Source organism: Urtica dioica, chromosome 4, assembly GCF_054948205.1.
Source record: "Urtica dioica subsp. dioica isolate 48M chromosome 4, U.dioica_male_clone48M_v1_H2, whole genome shotgun sequence".
Classification (NCBI taxonomy): domain Eukaryota; kingdom Viridiplantae; phylum Streptophyta; class Magnoliopsida; order Rosales; family Urticaceae; genus Urtica; species Urtica dioica.
This window is the reverse complement of record NC_142759.1, coordinates 15,361,507-15,377,642: the sequence shown is the minus strand read 5'-3', so window position 1 is coordinate 15,377,642 and position 16,136 is coordinate 15,361,507. Positions and strand designations below refer to the sequence as shown.

Sequence of the window (16,136 nt, the reverse complement as noted above, 5' to 3'; positions counted from 1 at the left end):
ATTCTAAATGAATTAGAAATAATATTCTGAAAATAGAATTCTTAATTAAAAATACAAATTCTTTCCAAAAAAGCGAAAAAATGAATTCCTATTTTTTTTTCTTATAAAACTTATCGATAGTAGAATTTTCTCTACCGAATAAGTTGCCAGAACTTCGAGAACCGCTTCCGCGTCCTCGTCCACCGCTGCCTGACGCGCTGCCGCTCGTTCCGCCGCTTCCGTAAGGACGGTCTCGCAAGTAATCCATAGAACCAGGCGTAGAACCCGGTGTGGAACCTGGCGTCTGCTGATCCGTCCCACCTGGTTGCGATGCAGGCGGAGGTTGAGGAGTCGTGGGAGGCTGGTTGTGCTGCTGGCTGAGGAAGGCGATCTGTTGCCGCATCACTTGCAGCTCGGCTTGTTGGACATCCATCTGAGCTCGCATCTCGACAACCAATGGATCGGTCTGAGATGACGAGCTTGACGAGCCTCCATCTAACGTTTCAACGATGACCTTGGGATCGAAGGCCCTAAACCGACTTCCCAGTCTCTGCGCACTCCCATAACATCGCGCATCGCGTACATCTCCGCAGCTTCTTGGGAGATCACGACGTTTTGCTCCTCCGCTTGCCGCAAAATATCTATCGTCTGGGCGGTGACTTGATCCTTCAAAATAAAAACACAAAAACTTATCAGATAAGAAGAATGACAAACCTTTAGAATTCTCAACCAAGTTGCCCACCTAACCACACGGCCATGACAAAATTTCCAATGAAATTCGTCCAAAAAAATCAATCATAATTCAAACAAAAATTCTCAGTCAAAAACCCAGGCATCAAACAACTTAAAAAAATCTTAAGAACATCAATCAATCCTCATAAAACAAAAGCCCAAAAAAAAAAAAACCTTCAAACCCAAGAACACACAGATTCGGCCAAATCAATTCCAAACTCAGAAGTGAGAGCGAGAGAGAGATAGATAGATAGAGAGAGAGAGACGTACGTCACGGTGCCGGGGATGTCACGGCGGCAGAGAGGCGCACGGGCGGCGGGGAGGTCACGGGCGGCGGGGGACGACCGGGCTGAGCTGAGGTGGTCACGGGTGGCGGGGGAAGACCGGGCTGAGCAGAGGTGGTCACGGGCGGCGCGGGGGACCTGCAAGTCGGAGAGTCAGAGAATAAGAGAGAGAGAGATAGATAGAGAGAGAGAGAGATAGATAGAGAGAGAGACGTACCTTGGTCCGGGCGGCGCGGGGAGGTCACGGCGGCGGGGGAGGTCACGGCGGAGGAAGATAGATAGAGAGAAAGTGTTAAATAGAGAGGCGCACGGTTTGGGCGAGAGAAAGAAGACGCGCGGTATTTAAAATACCCTAAACTATTAGATGCGACATTAGGTGCGACATTGTCGCACCCAATATGACTATTAGGTGCAACATGTCGCACCTAATGTGAAATTCCAGAACCAAAAATTTTCGGGGGGAATTTCTGACCGTTTTAAATTTTTAACCCATTAGGTGCGACATGTGTCGCATCTAATGGTATTAGGTGCGACATTTGTCGCACCCAATAGTATCAGGTGCGACAGTTTCATATTGGGTGCGACAATGTCGCACCGGATAGCACTAATCATCAGCGAAATTTTTAGTCGCTTGGAGGATTTTTTGGTGCGACATGTCGCACCTAATATGTGCTTAGGTGCGACATGTCGCACCTAATACCCTTCCGCACCTAATATGTTAATTTGTAGTAGTGGAGTCTTGAACAACTTCTTGCAGCTTCACTCGAACAACCTTAACAAAATTGTTTTTGCCAAATTAAACCTTGACACTGAGGATCCAACACTAAGGAAGGTCCTTTATTTTTCCTTCATGACGAGGACAATGAGCCCGTTTTGGCAATATGAGTATTGAGTGGTGTACGATTCCATGGTTTAATTCGTACTCTACTCTCTCTAGTATAGAACAACGGATCCACATGCTTTAACCACATGGCTAATTGGTACCAAAAGCTTAGACACACACCGATCACTCAAATAAAGAAAAATATTTTAAATAAACGAAGTGCAAAAATGTAGAGATATAAGTTTCATAATCATGTCATCATCCAAGTGCATGAGGTTTTCTTACTGAGCTTATAGTTCACCCCTTTTTTCATGATATGAGTAGTTATTTACCGAACAAAGACAATGAGACAACCTACGATGTGGCTGGTGGTAAATATATAATTAATTATCTAGTTTAGTACTAATTATGACCTTCTAATCTAAGCCTATATTTTCAATTCGTAATTGCGCTAATAATATGTTTGATGATATATAATTATTTTCTAGATTTCTAATAGTTTAATTTTATAATTTTGAGAAGAAAAAAAATTGCAAAAATTTATGATATTAAATTAAACGGTAATTTTAAGTTTTGTTAAACTAAATAAAAGTACGCACTACACTATTAACCCCTTGAAGATAGCCTAAGTATACACATTGTCTTGCTCGAGCCTCTAACTCCTACGATATTTTCGTATGAAAGTGCACGTAGTTATTCAAGTAGTAATTTCGCAAGGATGAGTCGATCTCACGAGTATCGAAGAATTAAACAAGCTAGAGAATAACAAGATGATGAATAATAACTAAGAATAACAAATTTAAATAAAACACAAATTACACAAGTGAATGGATGATAAGAAGACAGTGGCAAGGGTTTCGGTAAACTTTACTAATAGTCGGGATTTCGAGAATAATGCATGATTTTTCAGTTCTCTCTATACTAATCAGAATCACGTATTAATACCGCTACTTTCAAGTAACTACAACCTATGTGTCAATACCCGGAAAATTATCTCTCGATCTCAAATCTTAAAAATACAACAAGCATTACTTTCAAGAGCATACACACGACTTTGTAGCAGCCTGGCCATCTCTGGTCATTAGAAATGTACTACGGTGTTCTAATTCTTGTGCACGATTATGCACTCTCTCTCGAGTACCTAAACAACCCTAAAAATCATGTACAAGGTCGCGAGTCTCACACAAGCATTAAACATAGAATTAAATCAAGCAAAGATGATGAACATACACAAAAAATACTTCAATCAATATATAATGAATCCACAACCATATACAAGCAAGCTAAGCCATCATCCTCTTGGTGATTATGTCATATCGATGAGGAAAATAAACCCATAAAATAAATAAAAGCAATCCATAACAGTAAAACCAAAGCAAAGCATTAAAATGTAAGTTCTAAAGAGATGAAGAATTAACGTTGAATCGATGGTGACAGTGATGAACGAGTCTTCTTCTCCGGCTTTCCTTTTCTCTCAATTAATCAAATTAACAAGAACTAAAAACCTAAATTAAAACTTAACTTGTGTTTTGGATACTCTAATTCGTATATGTAGGTTTTCAAAGTGTTTTTTGGGGACTCTAAAATCGTGACTTTCAACTTTGCTGATTTGTGCATGTTCACGGAAGATCCTAGTGTGCGGCGCGCGGACTGTATTGCGAAGCGCGCAATGGTGCTTGAAATGGTAAAAAAATTCTTTCCCCGATATTCGATTTTTAGAAATAAATATGCGTTTGACATCTAAGAGAAATCTCTATTCAATGGTGGGGATAATTCATCCAAAATCATTACTAGATAATCTCATAATCGTGAAGAAGAGGATGCCGTGTTTGTTTCGCTCTAAGTCGCCAATTCTTTAACAGCAAACTACTCTCCCAAATATGTAATTCACCATAAACACACTAAAACTATCAAAGCACTCGTGATCTCGCGACACTATAGTTGTTGGAGTAACTCGAATGGAAGGCTCATGCTGAATAATAGTTGTTGGGTTTTGTTAATTAAATAAGTAGCAGTCAATAAACATTCATACCATAAAGCAAGTGAAACTTAAGATTAAGATTGGAAGTAAGAAACTCAAGTTATATTTGAGCAATCTTTGTCTTTCCAGAAAAACTCATTGAATGTTAATTCATATACATTGTATCATCTAGCTATTTGATTTACTATCCTATTGAGTTTTGATCATGGCACAAAATCTAGGAATGAACGGATTAACATCAAATTTTATACTTCATGGAGAACACTCGGCAAAAATATGTGTAACCTTATTGTTGCGAGCATACAAGTGCACATATCGCACAAATGTTGTAGAACAAGAAGTAAAAGTATCAATCCAACAGAGACTAATGATATTAACGGATTAATCTAAGTTGACCCGAATTGATTCTAAATTAATGTAAAGGTGGTTTAAACGATTAACAAATGGATGTTCTTTATAAAAAGTAATTTAAAGGTGTGATTTAAACGATTAAGGAATGAATGTTTTTTTTAATAAATGGATGGTCATTCCGTTGCAGACTGGCTATGACAATTATTACTATTTTGAACAATCCAAATCTTATTTATAATTATTTGAATTTAATCATAACTACTCTAAAAAAAGTATTTAATTTCATTTATTAAATTAGAATGACGTATAAATTTGCATATTTTTAAAAACTTAGGTATAAATTTGCACAATTGAAAAATAAGGGTATTATTTTACAGGAAATTAAAAGGTGAATACATTTTTCAAATCAAAGTTAAATTATTGCAAGAAAAAAAAAATCTAGAATTTTATTAGTTTTCCTCAAATGTCTAAAATTTGGTATTCAATGATAACACATCTTTGTCTAAAATTTATCCGATTTTTGTCGGAATTTGAAGCCTTGGTTTGTTGTGGGTAATCCTGGCTTAACGGTAGCGGGACGAGATGGAATCTCCGCTACCCTTAGGCACAGTAACGGGAGTGGGACTCCCGTTACTGCGGACGGACGGGACGGGAGTCCCGTTAGCAGGACTAACGGGTGGCGGTGATCCCGTTAGTCCCGGCGGCCGAAAAAAAATGGCTCTTAAGAGCCGTTTTTTTAAACGTTGGAATATAGTCGTTTCAAGTATTTCGGCCACTTTTTTTCCCACTTATTTCTAAAATCTATAAATACCCCCCCCCCCCCATTCATTTTCTTCAAACCTTTCCTTCAAACTCTCTCAATCTTAATCTCAAATTCTCTCAAACGCTCTCAATTTTTCATGGCATCCTCATCCCTCAACCGAGGATGTCGAAGGGGAAGAGCTTCCCGAGGTCAACAAATACACCGTTTTGAAGAAAATTGGTTGCACTTGTCTCAAAACGCCCCGACCTAAACACCGAATACTCTTTCGATCCAAATTATGTTGCTCCTACTTTCGGCCATTCGGAATTCACCGAAATTCCAAACACCCAAGTGCCATACTACCCTCAAATGGATCCCGGGGAAGCCTATCAAGCTCAAATTCCGCCATCCGAAGTGGCTTATGAAGCATTTCAAGAATTCGAGCAACATGTGTTTGAATCCCAAAATCCAAATGACGAACAAGATGACGATGAAACCCAAAATCCAAATGAAGAAGAGGATGAGGAAGAAGAAGAAGACGTACCACCACCACCACCACCTCAACGTCGAAGTCAAGTTCCACGACCTCGACAACGTGAACAACAAGAGGAGACACAACAACGACGACAACGACGAGCACGACAACAACAACAACAACAACAACAACAACAACATGAAGGTGCTCAACAACAACAACAACAACAACAACAACAACCACCTCAACAACAACCACCTCAACAATCACAACAACTACCACGACGTCGTGCTAGCTCCGTTGTGTGGACTTTCTTTGAAGAGGTGATTGCGAACGGCAAAAAAGCCAGAAAATGTCATAGTTGTGGTAAAATCTTCAGCGCTCACAACACAAGAGTCGGGATGTCGCTATTGTGGAGTCATCACAGGCACTGCCAGGGGACGCAATCTGGAGCCTTGTCAAGCGCTGTAAGTCACATCGATCCTGTAAGCTTTAGACGTGATTTAGTAGAATATTTTGTTTCCACCGATCAATCTTTTAGTCATATCGAATCTAAAGGCTTCGTTAGATTCATGAGTTCTATAATTTCAAATGTTCAAACAATGTCTAGGAAAGCCTTGAGATCCGATATCCTGAAATGATTTTTAGGAGAAAATGAACAAATGAAAGACACAATATCATCTGGTAGGTATAGCGTAGCCTTAACCTCGGATATCTGGACTGATCAATCAAATATGGATTTCATGAGTGTTGTAGTTCATAATATAGACGACGATTGGAACCTCAACAAACGTATCATAGCCTTTAGGATAATAGAAGGTTCTCACACTAGTCAAAACATCTTAGACATCATAGTTAGTATTATAGCTGAGTGGGGTTTGACCGATAAGATTATATCTGTAACCTTAGATAATGCCACAAGCAACAACGCCATGATTAGAGAGTTAAAGGAGAAACTTCATTGTGACAATACCTTTTTGCATCAACGATGTGCTACCCGTATCATAAACCTTATAGTTCAAGATGGAGCCGCTAGTTATGACCCTTCGATCAACAAGATTAGGAATTACATTAGTTGGATAAATAGTTCAACCTCTAGAGTAGACGAGCTTAAGAGACGCCTTAGACTAAACGGTCTCCAAGAGCGCACCTTTCACCTAGATAACAAAATTAGGTGGAATTCTACATTTCTCATATTGATCAACTTTTTATCCGAGCATTATGTCAATGTTATTGTTTCTTACATTAACAGTGAACATGGCGACGACGCTATCACCGAATATGATATTAGGATGGCTGAATCATTTGTTTCTTTTCTTGACGTTTTTACAAAGAAACTTGTTATCTCTCTGCTGTTTACACTCCTACTTCTTTTTTCGGTCTTCATACTATGACCGCAATTGCTGTGCATTTTGATAAATATAAAAACGAAACAATTTTTGAAAATTGTATTCAAGCAATGAGAGCCAAGTTTCTAAAATATTGGGGGGCTGGAAAGGTTCCACTATTATACGGTTTTGGAGCCATTCTAGACTGCCGATGTAAAATTGGTGGTTTAAAAAAATTTCTTAAGTACATTAGAAACCATTTCGAGGACCAAGATTATGTTGCACTTGATCTCACGAGGATCATGCAAGCTTTTTATGATCTTTTCAGGGTATACGAGGCGAAACTCCTACCGGAATATCGAGCACACGCAAATCAATCACAAACGCAGTATCCAAGAAGACACCAATACACGAATGTCTTCGTCAACGCGCCCGCTTACAGCCCATCGCCTCAACAACAAGAAGCTGGGACAAGTCAGACGAGGTCGAGCCCAGCTGACACACGGTCCCATCCGGAGATCCAAGAGTACGATCGGAATGAGTGGGTCAAACCGGATGACGAAGCCATCGACCTATTGGTTTGATGGAGACAAAATGCGAGGAGGTTCCCGGTCTTATCATCTATGGCACAAGACATCCTCACCATCCCTGTTTCAACCGTGTCATCTGAGGCGGCTTTTAGTAGCGCGGGCCGCATCATCGACGATAGAAGATGTAGCTTGAAACCGGAGACGGTCGAAGCACTGACGTGTGGTAAGGATTGGATTCAACATAGAAATCGAGCACAAGAAACATTCATGTGCTTTGATATTCTTGACGATTTTGAAGTTGATTTCGCAAATGTAAACATTAATGCTTAGTCTAACTTGTATAACTAAGGGATATCCCGGCCCTTGTCCGGGATAATTTTTCAAATAATTAACGAGGAAATGGGTACTCTTTTTCCTCGCCGTCGCACCTGTTTAGGGGTTGGTGAGGTTTTTTAGGAGGCCCATTTTTTAATTCACATTCTTCTTTATTATTTTTTTCTATCCATTTACTTTAAAATCTTTTCAATTAAGTCCTTGTATATAATTATTTAAATTCATTTAAAAAATATTTTTTTAATTTTTTTCTTTTTTTTACACCTAACGGGGTCCGAATCCCGTTGGGCGGGAACCTGCTACCGTCCCGTTAGTTAACGGGACGGGACTCCCGTTTGACCAAATAACGGGAGTCCGGGCTTGGGCGGGAGCGGGACTAGCGGTTAAACCCGCTAAGCTAGGTTTAGTTGTGGGTATTATTGGAGGGTTTTGGTGGGAAAAATTGAAAAGCGATTCTTAATTTATGTGCTTAGTAGTTTGGGAATTATTTATGCTATTTGACTAATAGTAAATGAAAATGACTTTCTCACTTTGCCTAATTTGCTACAGAAATTGTTTACAATAGATAATTAGGTATTTTGGCTATATAGACATTTGACTCGTAACTTTTTGTATAATAGTAAACTTTTTATTAATTTTTTGTAAATAGTCACCTCAACTTATTTACGGCACTTAAAGACAAAAAAAAAAAAAACCCCAACCCAAAATAGGCGAAAATATTTTTGAGTATTTTTGTTTTTTTGAGTGCCGTAAATAAGTTGAAGAGATATTTACAAAAGGTTGGTTATTTAGCAATTTTTAGATTTTCAGTGGTTTATTTGGCTAATTTTCTTTAGATAATTACCTAGATTGTCCAAATATTAATTGAAAGAGTAATTTACCATTATAAGCTAACGCTCCCAAGTGTGGGGAAGCTAAAACTAACATTTGAAAATAATTCCAAGAGACTAAAAAACTGCTTCGATGCCCAAATTGCTATTTTCCATGTGCTGGATAGATTAATTACCCAAAAAGAAGAATATAGTAATTTGAGTAAATCAAGAAAAAAACAAACAACCAAGTTTTTCCTAAAATTTTTCTTGTTATTTTTATCAGAAATTTATTTTATTGTAACTCTTTTCTCCGTGCATCAAATGTTAAAAAACAAATTAAAAATATATAAATATATCCCCACATTCTCACTCGCTCTATTTCTTTTCCTTTTCAAATTGCACTATGCTTCTGATGTTTTTCTTCTTAAAATTATCCTTCAACACTGATTTTTCTCATACAAAATCATATCTCCAAACATCAGTAGATTTAGAACACACAGAAGAAAAAAGGTGACCGAACATTCCCACGCCAATACGCTACATAGCGGTGTAAAAATGTTGATTTTCGGTAGAATACATACATACATACAAACTCATGAACAAATAATAAATAAACGCAACCGAGTTATAACATTAGGCATACTTCTTTTTTTGAAGCATTTCAGTGAGAGCAGATGGGCTGAAAAGAATTGGCGCGACACCTTCTTTGGAGATTAGGTAGTGGCAGAGCGCGGAACCAGCCACGCTCCAAGCAAAGCTACACAAACTCGCGTTTTGATATGCCATGGCGTGGTCGTAACACACGTGGTATATAGCTAGAGCTTCATTATATATTTCCGTCATATTCCCAGTCCTCACATCCAATTCCTCGGCTCCATAAAGCAGCTATGGTTAAAACTTCCTTTAGAGAAAAAAAAAGATATTAAAGAAAACTATTTAGGTTGTAAAGAAGATATTACCTTCTTGTACTTTCGCTTGACACCCCCAGCGGCCTCGATTCTGAGATCGCGGTCTTGGACGTTCATGGATCGGGACATCTCCGATCTGTACTCTTTGTAGTAAGACTCCCATTTGCTCAAGCAGCTTTGAGGGACAGTGACATCGAGCTGAGGAAGTTTCCAGATTGCTGGCATAAGGGAGAAACCAATTTACCATTAAACTCTTTCAAAAATGTTTCTGGAGGACGAAGCTTTCTGTTTTGTTAATACACGATCGCTGGGGATAAAATACTTCACCTTGACTCAAACCGTCCTCTTTTTGATATGCAAGCACGCGGTCATATATTTGTCCCAAAATGCTCTTTGAAGTGTAACTGCTCTTCTTTTCCATGTAGTGTGGAAAGCATCTCGCTTTCAAATCTTTAGGTACTTCAACCTGAAATTAAAAATTATCAGAATCTGCCAGCTCGGATGCCATAAATACCGAGAGTTATGAGTCCTGATAACATAAGGTTACTTTTGACACACTGAATTCTTATTATAACTAGCATGATGCTGTGTGAAACTAGTTCACCAGAAAAACGCATACGATTGAAAAAATAAAAAAATGTACAAAAGGAAAACTAAGCAATTCTAACCTTCAATCCCTTCTTTGGAGCATCCAAGGCAAGACTATATATATCATTTAACTTTATAATGTTGTCCATCACACGTCTTTTTTCGTCATTACAGTCGTCTTCCAAAGTCAAAAGACGATCCATCAGGGCCTGGCAGCTCTCAGCTGCCTCACCCATTGCAAAGCTAAAAAAGAAATGAAAAAAAAAAAAAAAAACTCTTTAGCCACATGTACATTCATTACAAACAACAAAAAGAAATAACTATTATATTCAACAATACCCAAAAAGTCTCAACGATGATATATAAGGCTTTTATAGCATAACAAAAGATCCTACTGGTATTTTGTACAATACATTAACAAGCAGATCCATATGCTTTATGAAATTAGGGACGTTTCTATAAGGTCAAAACTTATTGTAGTACAAAAAACTTACTTTGGCTGAAACCTGAGCGCCAAAAACCGCTGGAAGAGCGCAGTTTCAAATTCTTCCTCTGTATTCTGATTAACTTTTTTACTTTCATCCTTGTCCTCGCATGTTGGATTCGGAATCCAAGGTTCACTTTGTTTAAAATGATCCAATAGCTGAAATATAAATAAATTGTAATAATAACCAATCAGTATAAAGAACACCCTAAAATATCAAACTCTAAATTGAATTCAGGTAAATGTAATCGTAAGGACTGACCATAGGATGCCTAGAGATCCAATACATGTCTCCATCAAAATCTCCACCAGCCATCGCATCGGCAACCGATCTTGGCCCCTTTCTAGAGAAGAATATCGCATACTTTGCATTTCCAACCACAGATTCAAGTTCCTTGACATAAGTGGCCTTCAAAACATGGACGTCACCAAAATGTAATCCTGGATTCCTATACACTATTACTTTCCCTGAAACTTGCCCATTATCGCTACACATTCCAAAAAGATAAACACGGGAACGCTTCTAGGTTATTAGCAGTGGAAAATATGTCTGCACAGATTCTTAGACCAAGGAAAAAAAACTACTCATGAATGAAAAGATTTGGTGACAATAACACATACAGGACGATGCAGACTTCGTCACTTTCAAGTTCTCCGGTGGGATCAACTGTTCCCATTAGATAATACGACTCAGGTATGTAAATTCTTCCCTCTCTAAGGCTTGTCTTATGCTCCTTTAGGAGCAGTGTGAGACGATGTTTCAAATAGGGTTCTTCAAGAGGAAGACCACTCCCAATCAGTCTTGCAATCATAAAATCCTCTGATTTCCCATGGATCATAGCAACTACAAAACAGAGAAGATGAATAAAAAAAAAATAATCAAGCAGCTGCTTGTAAGAAGTGGTATTACGTATTTTTAAAATAATAGGAAAACCTTTGATTGCAGTGTTTGTATTTCTGAAAGCACCATCAGTTTCTTTTAAAGCATCCTCAAGCAAATCCAGGAAAAACTTATCTGGGACCCCACCATGGCTAAGGAGTGCAATCAAATTCCTCGACAAGTGTGTTCTCTTTGGTGGATTGCTGAACAAGTTAAAAAAATTACAAAAATGATCTTATTAAAAAAAAAAAAAAGAACGGTTAACATAACATCTTTGATGTTCCCTTGCCATACCTCAAACACATAAAGAAGATTAATGTCAAAGTATAATTAAAAAAAAAAAACATTTCTATGGTTTTCTTATTTTAGTGATCTTCTATACATGATGACACCTATAATTTCATGTCAGTTTAGAATCTTTTTAAGTACACAACAAATGTAATTCAACGAAAAACAACTACATCACATCATATGCGTGCAAATTTTGGAGTACGCCAACACTTCCGACTAAATAGGTATATTCGGATTGTGAAGAAAATACATGAAGTGATCATATTGAAAAGAAGAGAAAAAAAAAGCACACACACACACATACACACAAATAAAAAGATGATGGCACTTATTTAACCAGATAAACCATACAAATTGTTGGTTTGTCAGATAAAGTTTATGTTGTATATACCTTGTACCAACTACTTCCAATGAGTTTTGTATCGTGCGCCCTGGAAAATGATCTGGAAGTTTCTTATCTTGCTCAACTTTAACCATTGATTTTCGAACCTTAATTGTTCTTGGACGAAGCTATGGAAATATAAAATTTGAATTAAACCAAGAACAAAATCAATATTCTAAATTTGTCCTGAGATAGGTTGCGTTTTTTACATAATCACAACATCAATGAGAGAACATGAAATAAACAAGCGTACCTTCTTGTTCACGAGAAAGGTGCCTTTAATTGTATACCCTCTGTTAAATAGACGGCCCTGTATCAACATAGGCTAGACATGGGCAGGGAAAAGAGAGAAGAAAGTGTAAATCATTAAACGATTTCAAATATAAAAAAATTGGACCAAGTGCCAAGAAAACAAATAAAGAGAAATGGCTAGAATCCATCTACATACTGGTTCCTGTGACACAGCTCTTACGTGTCCCGCTTCTGTCATACTGTCTCCAAGATTACGGACAACCTACAACACCAGATCTGAAATCGTTAGACACAGTAATTAGAATAACATTTCATTTCAAATTTTCCCATGTAGTAGAATGACAAAGAAATAGTCTTGTCAGAAAACCCTAAGCCAGAACAAGGCCATAAACAGCATATCAGGAGTTTCAACGGATTTTCAGGTTAAAATATTATATTTTTACGTTGGTCGTGTAAGTCCACAGTTCATTGAAAATTTGTAATAGGTACAGAGCATGTTTGTAACTTAAAATGACTTTATACATAACTTTATAGATGCATGTTTGCAACTTCTACAGGCTCTACCGAGTACTATAGTATAGTATGTCAAAATCTCTACTCTCCAATGCCAATGATCAAATTTGATAAAACGCTTTTCTAAAATTGAGAGAATACTAAAAGACGAACCTCAACGTCCTTGTCGTTCATACACACCCCTTCATATATATTCTTCGGACACATCAAAGCCAAGTCTTCCGATATCTCTCCGGTCCCATCAGAATGAATAAGTGGTTTTTTATTTCTGTATACATGGTTACCATATTCATCCTGCAGTTTAAACAACAAAATATTTAGCAGGGCATGTATTCCACAAAACGAAAACTAAAAGATTATACCAGGCAATAAAAATCGTCCTCTATCTCCATTTTCACCGAAGTTAGATCAGCGGGAAGGCTGTATGTCTTCGACAATATCAACGAAAACCTGAATCCAGTTCAAGGCAATTTAAATATAAGGTTGTTAAATGCTTGATACAGCTTTCTGAAGGAAACTTAGAGCTTGAAACATACCTTGCCATATAATTTGCTGCGTTTGGCAGTGTATGTGCATGCATAAACAGACTTCTTGCTTCTCCGATTGTTCTATTAGACAAAATATAGGGTTCCATTCTATCGACCAATGCATCTGAGCGGAGGCGAATGAAATAACACTTCACAGATGACGATGTTGGATTTTTCTTCTTATCTTTCTTTCCACCATCTTTGAAGACTGACCAAATCATGTCAATAGATTGAGCGAAAACTGGTTGTTAGCACCTCTAATAGTGGTACACTCATTACAGAAATCTCAGATTTTAAAGTATCTATTTCAAAACACCATCATTAAAATAGAGAAGGGAAAAAAAAGCATCCTTTGAAATAAACACTAAAAGATAGTCAGGTTATAATCTCCTAAGGTGAAACAAAAAGACAACTCTCGACCTCTCTTAGAATGTGCATTTGCAAGCATACATCCTAGAAAGCACTGGAAGAATTCTCCCTGTAAGCTCTGTAATCATCCATGTGAATCATATGGACACATAGGGTCATACTGATACAATTATTCTGTTCTGTTACAAGAACCAAGTTACATTTGCCTCTTTATCAGGTTCCGTTGGCATAAATGCTGACAGTAAGAAGCACAAAAAAAAAAGGAAAATAGAGTTGTACTACTTGGTACAACCAACTACAGAGACTCAAAGTAATGTTGTATGAGTGTAATAAGCAGTGGTGATGTGTTCGGATAAATAAATGGGAGAGAAATTGAATTTTTGTTTTTAGGAAATAAAAAATAACTGAAACTATAAATGAATACCAAGAGGAGATATCCTTCATTACCAAAAAAAAAAAAAAATCAAAATAGGAAATGTATTAAAAAAGTTTGTGGAAAAGCATTATTTAAGTGATCACAACATGACTTTGGACATTTGAGTTTAAAATATATAAGGTGACTTTCAACTAAAAATAAGGAGTGAAGTTGAGGGGAAAAGCATCTCACCAAAGAAGAAATACCGACGTAATCCAACTGATATCCCATCTTTAATTGCTATCTGTGTATATTCATAACAGGGATTGTTAGGTGAACCGACACCCAGATTCTTCGAATCCTCTGCAAATTTCACCCTCAAAACATTGTCATCGCCAAGAACCTTTTGCAAGTGGGTTCTTGGTCTGTTTAGAAAGGGCCCCTGAAAGAAAGGAAAAAAAAAAGGGTAAAGTTCCAGTCTAGGAGAATAACAGATACCTAAAAACAAATAAAACTATTTTCCCTCCGATATCCATTCGAAAGGATTTCTTTCAAAATTGATCCACTATACAAGAAATGGGTAAATTTCTCACAATGTATGATTCAGTGCTGTCAATCATTAAAGTATCCAATAGGAAGTTTGTTGCATTCAGTTGAATCTGGTTATGTTTTCAGATGGCTAAATTAAACGGGTTACTTGCAGAACAAGTCAAAATGAATAATTGATATTAGAATTCTCTAAAGCTTGAACCATAAATTGCTTGCATGTATAACGGTCATCTTCCCCGTGGATTTCCAACAATGTCAAAATAAAACCATGCTGTTACAAATGCATAAATTCAATCAGACTCGTGTATTTGACATACAGTCACGGTAAATAAGGCAACACAAACCTTGAACCTAAAGTCCCCTTCCGTAGAAACATGACAATCATAGAGGTGTGTCTTCTTAGGATTCCAATCATGATTCTGCAGAACACCAAAATTTAAGAAAAAATGACAGTAATTATAAAGATGAGACTTGAGAGCATAGTAAACAATCAGAGGTATGAAATATGAAGATTACGTATTTTTATATTAAAATTTAAGGAAAACTGGAATCTGGAATAAAGAAATATCAGAATAAATTTATTTTTAAAAGGGCAGTAAAGTAATCTAAGAAGAGAAAAAAAAAGACAGAATAAAATATTCACCATTCGACGGTCTTCCATGCTGACATTGCCTCGACCAAACCGTTCCCAAACTCTGGCTTCGAACTGAACCATGGGAAAGTCCTTCAACGACTTGATTTCTTCTGCTGTTGTGACTGTATGAAGCTCCTTTCTGCCAAAAATAATTAAATAAATCATCCCATGAACAAAATGAATACACGATACGCATAGATGTCCCAATTCACACTTACCCGCCGATATAGTTCAAAATCAAGAACTGTTTCCTAAACTCCAGCTCTCCAAGAGCTTCCTTCACTTCTTTAACTTCTCTTTCAATCGAGGCATTGACATCAATCGAACAACTACGAGTCCGTTTCGGACTCTGAGACTCGGCGACGGAGTTGACACGTGTCTTCATCCGCGGCGAGGGCGTCAGAGGATAGTGCTCGAGCAAGTAGATTATGAGGCCGCCGAGGCTCACACGCACTTTCGTCGAGTCGACCTTCCGGAGAATCTCGAGAGCGCCGAGCTCGCCGCGCTCCGCCAACCTCCGCCGCACGTCGGCGTCGACCGGACGAAGGCTCTGCTCGGTGCATATCTTCCGCAGAAGCTCGTCGACGGACGGAGGAAGAGGCACGGCGAGCTCGGGATCGGTGGCCTGAGAATTCATGGCTTGTTCCGGTTTAGGTCTTCGACGGAGAAAGGGATTTTGACGAGGGAAATAAATTGTAAATTGTAGTTATGGAAATTATTATTCATTTCCCGCTCCGAGTTTATAATATATCGGGAAAGGGAAGTCAGGGTGTTAGGAGAGGAAACAGTGTCCGTACTGTTTTGATGTACTTGCCACGTCGTATAGGCGTCACTCCTCACTCTTCACTAGGCCTGAAGACTGAAACGTGGTCGCTTTCCGTGGTTTAAAAAGGCAAAATTAATAAATAAAAATCATCGGATTTAAGCTAATAAAGAACAAAAGATTCCAAATCTACTTTCCGCGTTGGTTTCTTGTTTTCTTTTCCTTATTTACAAAAAAAAAAAAAAAAAAAAAAAGATCATCAGTCAAAGAA

The 16,136-nt window shown here is 37.8% G+C and overlaps 1 protein-coding gene across 2 annotated transcripts; it reads right to left on the bottom strand.

Annotated features, from left to right (window-relative positions):
* Positions 1-8,838: 8,838 nt before the first annotated feature.
* LOC149400780 (putative RNA-dependent RNA polymerase 3) lies at positions 8,839-15,860 on the bottom strand. 2 transcript variants are annotated; one of them, XM_089612425.1, is made up of 18 exons: positions 15,321-15,860; positions 15,112-15,241; positions 14,813-14,887; positions 14,172-14,361; positions 13,205-13,403; positions 13,031-13,118; positions 12,822-12,962; positions 12,352-12,417; positions 12,157-12,228; positions 11,913-12,031; positions 11,285-11,433; positions 10,972-11,194; positions 10,613-10,838; positions 10,361-10,509; positions 9,947-10,109; positions 9,606-9,744; positions 9,330-9,496; positions 8,839-9,271 (listed from the first exon to the last, which is right to left on the bottom strand). In XM_089612425.1, exons 1-18 carry the CDS (start codon positions 15,737-15,739, stop codon positions 9,197-9,199), a joined length of 2,790 nt encoding a protein of 929 aa, XP_089468551.1. In that variant the 5' UTR covers positions 15,740-15,860; the 3' UTR covers positions 8,839-9,196. The 2 variants fall into 2 exon arrangements, with proteins under 2 accessions (XP_089468551.1, XP_089468550.1); XM_089612424.1 differs by having other exon boundaries at positions 8,839-9,255; positions 15,321-15,858.
* Positions 15,861-16,136: the final 276 nt, after the last annotated feature.

Coding starts and splice junctions, on each gene's coding strand:
- LOC149400780 (XM_089612424.1), bottom strand. CDS start 15,739: ATGAATTCTCAGGCCACCGATCCCGAGCTCGCCGTGCCTCTTCCTCCG. Junction 14,888..15,111: donor GCATGGAAGACCGTCGAATG/GTGAATATTTTA, acceptor GGTGTTCTGCAG/AATCATGATTGGAATCCTAA. Junction 9,745..9,946: donor CTCCAAAGAAGGGATTGAAG/GTTAGAATTGCT, acceptor TTTTAATTTCAG/GTTGAAGTACCTAAAGATTT.